Genomic DNA, 7,485 nt, shown 5'->3' on the forward strand with positions numbered 1-7,485 from the left:
GAATTATCCTCTCTCACTCCTTCTGTATTTCTTAAGGCTCATGTCACACAATTTGAATCTTGATTGATAAGCTCTTGAAGAAACACCTTTGATTTGCTTTGTATAGTAGTCCACTGCTTTATTTGTTTGGGATGCCTTGACTGGAAGTATGATCTTGAGGCCTTGAGATCCACAACATTACAGGAACTAGTCTTACCAAGTGATCAAGGGACTTTTGATCACTTGAATAGACTGGGGATTATACACAATCAAAGGATTTAGTTAATTAAAATATCTTTTGATCAACTTAATCAAAGGGAATGAATTAGTTGGTAATCATGTACAACCTAACTAAAGATTAATCAATTATCAGATGATTCACAGATCCTAAGCTAGGGGAACATACAATGGTTAGGATCAAATTAATCAAAGAACTCAAACATCCATATTCACATGGGAAACAATGGACTAAACTGATCAGTTAAATCTAAACCACCCCTAACCTAAGGGAGCATGAATTTCATGAATTTTCTAAGACCTAGGGGAAAAGATGTCAATGTACATGGATCAAATCAATATGGATTAATTTTAAATCAAAATCTAATTAAAAATTTAATCAAAATCTAATTAAATCCTAATTAATATCTAAGTACATGATTATTTACATGATTAAAAATATTAAAACTAAAATATTAAAATCATGCATTAATTCTACAAATTAAATTTCATGTTAAAATGTAAAAAAGAAATTCAATCACAAATTAAAAATCAATTAAAATCTAAAGAAAATGAAATTAAAGTTGAAATGATAGGAACAGTGGGCGTATGGGCCAGGGGAGGTGTGACCCATGGAAAATGGCTTTGGGCCTGATGGGAAGCCCAAAGGTGAACACAACTCAGCCAGGGAGGTGTGGCATAGAACTTAGGAGTGTAGGCAGTAGACTATTAGGCCCAAGCCCATTGGAATCTAACAGAGATGGGAAAATTTTACCTTGTACCCCTACAGTTAGCCCCATACCCCTACAAAATTTTAAAAATTCTCATTCTACCCTTAATTGGTTTTAACCAATTTACTATTTCATTTTTACCATTCAGTTGAAAATTTCAGAAATTACACTTTCACACCCCTTGCACCGGAACTCCTGCAAAAAGACTTCCGGTATGTATTTTTCCCAAACCGGAAGACTTCAAGAATGAGTTCCGGAACACATAAATCAATGAACCGGAACACTTCATGAAAGAGTTCCGATTCAATTAAAAAAAAATTACAAAACCGGAACACTTCTTGAAAGAGTTCCGGTGAACAAATTTTACATACCGGACCTCTTTGGAGAAGTGTTCCGGTATGTATTATATGTGTTCCGGAAGTCTTTCAAGAAGTCTTCCGGTTCGCTTTTTTTTTTTTTTTATAAATTTATTTATTTATTTATTTATTTTGCAGGAATGGAAAATCTTCCCCAAATATGTGTAGATACTACTGATGCGTTTATGACGACGGAAAGATTTGGTACACGAGAAGAGGTTATCAGATGGATTAAAGAGGTTGGAATCAACAATAAAGTAACTGTTATTATCAGTCGTTCAGATACTGAAACGGGGAAGAGAGAGAGAAGTAACAAAATAATATTTGGTTGTGATAAAGGTGGGAAACACAAGATTAGTGATAGTGGTACCCAAAGTGCGTCGAAGAAATGTGGATGTCCATTTAAAATCAGGTCGACTCCGGCGAAAGATGGATCTGGTTGGAAGATTGATGTAAAATGTGGGTTACATAATCATGGTTTACCTGATAGATTAGAAGGTCATTCGTTTATTGGTAGGTTGACCACAGATGAGAAGCAACATGTCGCTGATTTGGCAAAGAGACATGTAGCACCTAGACACATATTGCTTTCCTTGCAAGACAATTATCCTGAGAATGTCACTCGGATTCTGCAATGGATGAGTTGTGGAGACGATTTAGGTCATTAGATGTTATTGGGAAAAAGGCATTAAATAGTAGGGTATGCGAATCGCTATAATGTTGTACTTGTCTGTTTAGGCAATCCGTGCATGACTTTCTTTCCGATGACAAGTTCACATTCACCAAATGTCTCTATTTATTGCATTGGTTTTGTTAACCGCAATCATTGGGTTCAGGTACGTATTTATATGCCTAAATACAAACATTATTTCAGTTAATATTTTATGTTATATGACTTAATCTTTTAATTATTTTACTTTATCAGGTTAACATGAAAGAGGGGTTTCCATTGCCACCGGTCACATTAGATTGGAAGAAATTTCGTTCTCATATAGCAACTACTTGGATGTTAGGATTTGCAGGACGTATGCAACATTGGCAATTACTTACACCTGTATTAGCATGATTATGTACTCAAAACATAAATATGTAATCAAAACATGAATTTTATATTAATATGTCTATTATATTCAAAGCTTAATACATAAAATCAATGTGAACGAGAAATATGCAAAGCTTCAAATAAATCAGATAACCGTCTACTGCATCAGATGGAGTGGTGGCCACGGTAGATGAACCGATCACAGCGATAACACTCTGATGGTAACTGATCCAATCAACATCAATATCCGTCGCCATCATACAATCCAGAGGTGGGGATGGAACATACTGCCTATACCCGAACTGACGTAAACATCTATCAGGCAAGTATGGGACAACTGTTTCACCCCACTTCAAACAGCCCCTATAAAGACATATCTCATCAAATACACACCATGCTCTATGATCCTCAAATGGTCGCCATATGACGTCGGCAGGTGTCAGCTCGTCCAAAATAGGTCGTAAATCATCGACCTTCAGGACTCCCTGCCTATACGACCATCTCATCGCTCGGGGAAGACCACAGTTATCAGCAGGTTTCCAATTCTCCCCTCTTTTTCCAACAGTTGGAAAGTACTCGTGAATCCAACACTGTTGCAAAATACAAACATAATAAATAAAACAAATTAAGTTAACATATTTTATATTTTATAAAATGAATCCAACACTTAATAAACAAAATTAAATTTTATACTTGTAGGATAGTAGGATATCCACCGAGCTGTTTGCAACTGTACATGGACGCATCTCCAAGATATCTGTAGAGGGTAACTAGTGCAGCTGCTCCCCAACTATATCCTGAACATCCATCAAAGTCCGTAAACAGGAGGAGGTATCGTGCCTCTACAAGTGTAAAGGTCTTATCAGCAAATATGGTGGAACCCACCAACATCAATAGATATGCTCTAGTCGCATATGCCCAGCTGGAAGCAACTCTATGATGTACGAATAAATCGTATAACCACTCCAACTTGTAATACGCAGCTACGATCATGTGACTGTGCCTGACCCCGTGACACTCCTAGGTAGTCAACAGCAAGTTCAACAGCTACCTCTTCAGTCACATCCTGAGGACTCCAGAAGATACCCCTGATGGGCAAGTGAAGTATACATGCGACATCATCTAAAGTAATGCTCATTTCACCAAACGGCATGTGAAATGAAGATGTCTCTAGATGCCATCTTTCCACAAATGCAAAGACAAGATTTGTGTCTATCTTGTTCAAACAGGTTCTCTATAGTGAAGATAAACCGGATCTAGATACCCAACTCTCCATCTGTGGTGGAAGAGCCAATGGAACCCTAGAAGTCAACTTCAGTCCATGTCCAGCAACCTTCAACTCTTTCTTTGGACCTCTTTCCTAAAAAAAATTAAAACACATATTAGAAAACAAAATATGTTATATTCAACTATTATTCATTTTCAAATATAGCCCGTTTACTTACCTCACCGAACCATAAATGTCGAGCAACATGATGCTCATACTTCACCAAAAGAGACGTATCGTACGACCCTCCTAGATATCCAGTCGGCTCCGCTGCAGATGAAGATTCACCCCGGTCTAACGTGCGGACTGGAATCCTACCATCTGCACCTCGTCTTCGAACCACTGCAAAAAAAAATGTTTAAAATTAAAAAAAAAAAAAAATTACGTACCGGAACACTTCAAAGAAGAGTTCCGGTTAGTAAAAAAAAAAGCCTCCCGGAACACTTTCTTAAAGAGTTCCGGTATACATCATCCAAACCGGAAGTCTTTAAGAAAGTGTTCCGGTATACAACATTCCAAACCGGAAGACTTTCTAAAAGACTTCCGGTTCAGTGCCCCTAAAATGGAACAAACCGGAACTCTTTAGAGAAGTGTTCCGGTATACATTTAATGAACCGAAAGACTTACTCTGAGTGTTCCGGTTTACAATGCAAAAAAGCCAAATATTTCTCTTCTCCGGAACTCTTCAACGAAAATGGTAAAAAGAAATTGAAATGGAAAATATAGCCTATTTATATGAGGGTATTTTGGTCAAAAAATTTTAAATGTAGGGGTATGGGGCTAACTGTAAGGGTATAAGGTAAAATTTTCTAAAGATGGGGAAAGAGGTCTCCGAATACAGCTCAATCCAACAAAAACTTCCAAACACGTCTCAAACAAAGCTCAACCGGAGAAGTTACCTCCACCGCAACGGAAATTGGCTCCGGCGGCGGCGGAGGGCCAAATGCCTAACCTCCTACATCAAAATGTTCGTATCTTCCTCCCCTACCTAAATTTAAACTCCTTTTGTCCTAATCCGATCTCAAACTTCCAAATCGAGCCCTACCATATATGAACCGTAGAACTCTAAAATCAAATTAAACCCAACGATGCTTAATTCAGACTCCAAAGTTTAGGGCTATGAATCCTAAGCGCTCGAATTACATGCTGGTAATGAAAATTGAAGATGAACAGAAGGATTGGGAGATTCCTACCTTTCAAATCGGTGGCTTGCTCCGGATATTGTTGCAATGAAGAAGATGCAGTTTTGAAACAAGAAACCAATGAGTGCTTTAACGAGGTAATCCACTTGACTTTGCTTCTGATCCTGTAATCTCGTTATCCTTCTTATTATACTCTTTTCTATAGTCTATAAGAGCGATGTAGTTGTTCTTGAAACTGCATAATCGTCGATTGTGTGAGCAGAATAGAGATTCATAAACTGAGAGGTTCAACTATTTTTCTTTCAAAGCTTCAATGTTAAGCTCTGAGCAACAATGGAGAAAGAGAGCTTTGGGGTGAGGGAGAGGATTTCAGTGAGGAGGATGAAGATTGAGTCTTGTGGATTTTGCAAAATGATTGGTTCTAATGACTGATGATGATTGGGTATAAATAGGTTGATTCTGTTAGAAATTCCATTGAAATTCACCTTAAATGAATCTCAAATGCAGAAGTTAGTTATAGGTTGAGAGTTAGTTAGGAAATTGGTTTTCTGTTAGACTGAAATGTTGAGAAGTTAGTTATGCTGCAAATTTCTGTTAGATTAGATTTCTGTTAGCAGTTGATCCACTTCATGTTAAGTGAAGTTAACTGTTAGCTTATTGGATTTGAAATTGCAGTAGATTGGTTTTGCTGTGAATTGTTCATGATTATTTTGAAAAAGGTTAATTGCTGCCTGTGCATTGGATTGTTGATTTAGATTAATGATTTTGAAATTGTTGTGGACTTGGTGATTATCTATGTTAATATTCATGAAAGTTAGTTAGGTTTATTAATTTGTTACATGCCTATTATGTTAGTTAGACAATAATGAGCTAGTTAGTTAGCATGTTGATCTGAGTTTGAAACATGAAATGCGGTTGAACTTCGATCTTCCCTATTAATTTTCCATTGCTATTGAGCTTTTCAATACCAAAACTGCTAGTTGTTGTTATGTACTGATGTGTAAGTGAATTCTGCAGATGAGCTTTGTTGTGTATGACATGCTTGAAACTAATTTTGAGTGCTGCTCTGAAATGCATCAATATGTTATGTTATTCTTGGTTACTTGATGTAATGTTATGCATTTATGAATGTGTGTTTGATGCATGCTGGTCATGGCATAAGGTGGAAACATAAGTATATTGCCATGTATTTGTTTATAAACGCTTGAATGACTATATGCATGCTAATGTGTATGGATGTGTGGATTGGTTGCAGGGCTGCCCAAGGCTGATTTGCTTGCATTGGATCATGACTTCAAAGTGTGCATATGATGAAAGTTCAATGGAGGTGGAGAATGCAAACATGGCTTGCTTGTGATTGAAGCAAGCTTTGGATGAGAGTCAAAAGAGATGATGGAAAAAATGAGAAATAGGGTTTTAGAAGTATGTGTTGTTGACTTTGGTCGACTGTTGACCAAAAAGTCAATAATTGACTAAAAAGTCAACCTTACCAAAATCTCTTTTTTTTTTGTATTAACAATGTAAGTTGGGATTTGAATGTAATGGCTCATTTTGAATGTAAATTTCTTTGAATTAATGAAAAAAAAAAGCTTTATTTCATATAAGAATTTTCCCACCAAAACTTCATATTTGAAATCACCTTGAATTATATGGACTTGAATGAACCATGGTCTTGAATGAAAACAATGAAACTTGGCCCAATGCACCATGACTCAATGAATGCACTCTAAGAAATGGACCATGAATAAAAACTATGAAACTTGCATAGCAAATCTTTGGACCAAATGAAGCATCTGACAAGTAATCACAAACCGAGATCAACAGATGATTGATTCCACAAACAAAGGCATAATGCATCCACAATGACCAAATAGCCCTTTTCCATGAATTACGGTTTCAACCAATTACAAGATAAACAAACAAACCATATGATCAAACAAGCAATAGGGCCTTGCTATCAAATCCAACACAAATGATCCTCAATGGTCATGAATCCAAACTAGGGTTTCAACTTATGATTTAAGGGATAACCCATTTCAAATTGCATGCAATACCACAAGATCGATGAGCACCCCAAAGTCAAGAACTAAGGTTTAGGCATGGTTGAGACACCATAATGCATTCCTAAGGTCTCCAATAATAAGAATTTAGGGATTCATACCTATGATCCACATTGAATGCAATACTATCATCTCTAGGGCTTGATTCTCAAGCAAACCCTAACTTTTGTTGAGTATAAATAACCACAAACTTTGAATCTATGATGATTGTTTACCAAAACTAATATGAATGCTTGATGCACATGTAGTTGGCATGAATGTATGCAGATGAACTACAATCAAAGACCAGATGAAAAAGTGAAAGGAAAATTTTGGGGTATGACACTCATGAGTCAATGTTTAAATGATTATTTTCGGTATTCATATGAATGATTGTGTGACTGAAATTATATTTGATTTACCTTGAATTTATATGTATGCAAATTTGTCATTGATAGATGTTTGAAGGTTGTGACCTTAAGTGTGTTAATGTTGATTTAGAGACGATGAACATGATGATATTGTTGTAATATGTTGTTGATTCATGAATCCATGAAGTAATATATGAGTTTTGGGTGCTATAATATTGAGTGTAGCGGTAAATTCATGACCATCAAGCTATGGATAAGCTTAACGTCAATAAAACCAGAGTCGCCACCGCCCTTTAATTGTTTCCAAAGGGAAAGGGAAAAGTACGAACAAAACCCAAAGAT

The 7,485-nt window shown here is 36.4% G+C and overlaps 1 protein-coding gene and 1 long non-coding RNA gene across 2 annotated transcripts; one reads left to right on the forward strand and one right to left on the reverse strand.

Moving 5' to 3' along the window:
* Nucleotides 1-2,370: 2,370 nt before the first annotated feature.
* Nucleotides 2,371-3,925, reverse strand: LOC127093528 (protein MAINTENANCE OF MERISTEMS). Its single transcript, XM_051032474.1, has 3 exons — nucleotides 3,770-3,925; nucleotides 3,018-3,684; nucleotides 2,371-2,914 (listed from the first exon to the last, which is right to left on the reverse strand). The coding sequence occupies exons 2-3, from the start codon at nucleotides 3,315-3,317 to the stop codon at nucleotides 2,420-2,422; spliced, it is 795 nt and encodes a 264-aa protein (XP_050888431.1). The 5' UTR covers nucleotides 3,318-3,684; nucleotides 3,770-3,925; the 3' UTR covers nucleotides 2,371-2,419.
* A 451-nt stretch (nucleotides 3,926-4,376) lies between these two features.
* On the forward strand, nucleotides 4,377-6,340 carry LOC127097035 (uncharacterized). The gene is made up of 2 exons (XR_007792901.1): nucleotides 4,377-4,870; nucleotides 5,989-6,340. It is a non-coding gene; the product is annotated as an uncharacterized LOC127097035 (long non-coding RNA).
* The last annotated feature ends 1,145 nt before the right edge of the window (nucleotides 6,341-7,485 follow it).

Source organism: Lathyrus oleraceus, chromosome 6 (assembly GCF_024323335.1).
Source record: "Lathyrus oleraceus cultivar Zhongwan6 chromosome 6, CAAS_Psat_ZW6_1.0, whole genome shotgun sequence".
Taxonomy (NCBI): domain Eukaryota; kingdom Viridiplantae; phylum Streptophyta; class Magnoliopsida; order Fabales; family Fabaceae; genus Lathyrus; species Lathyrus oleraceus.

What these genes read in the sequence shown, in the direction of transcription:
- LOC127093528 (XM_051032474.1), bottom strand. Translation starts at nt 3,317, where the DNA reads ATGATCGTAGCTGCGTATTACAAGTTGGAGTGGTTATACGATTTATTC. An exon ending in GATATCCTACTATCCTACAA is followed by an intron (nt 2,915 to 3,017) that starts GTATAAAATTTA and finishes ATTTTGCAACAG; the next exon opens with TGTTGGATTCACGAGTACTT.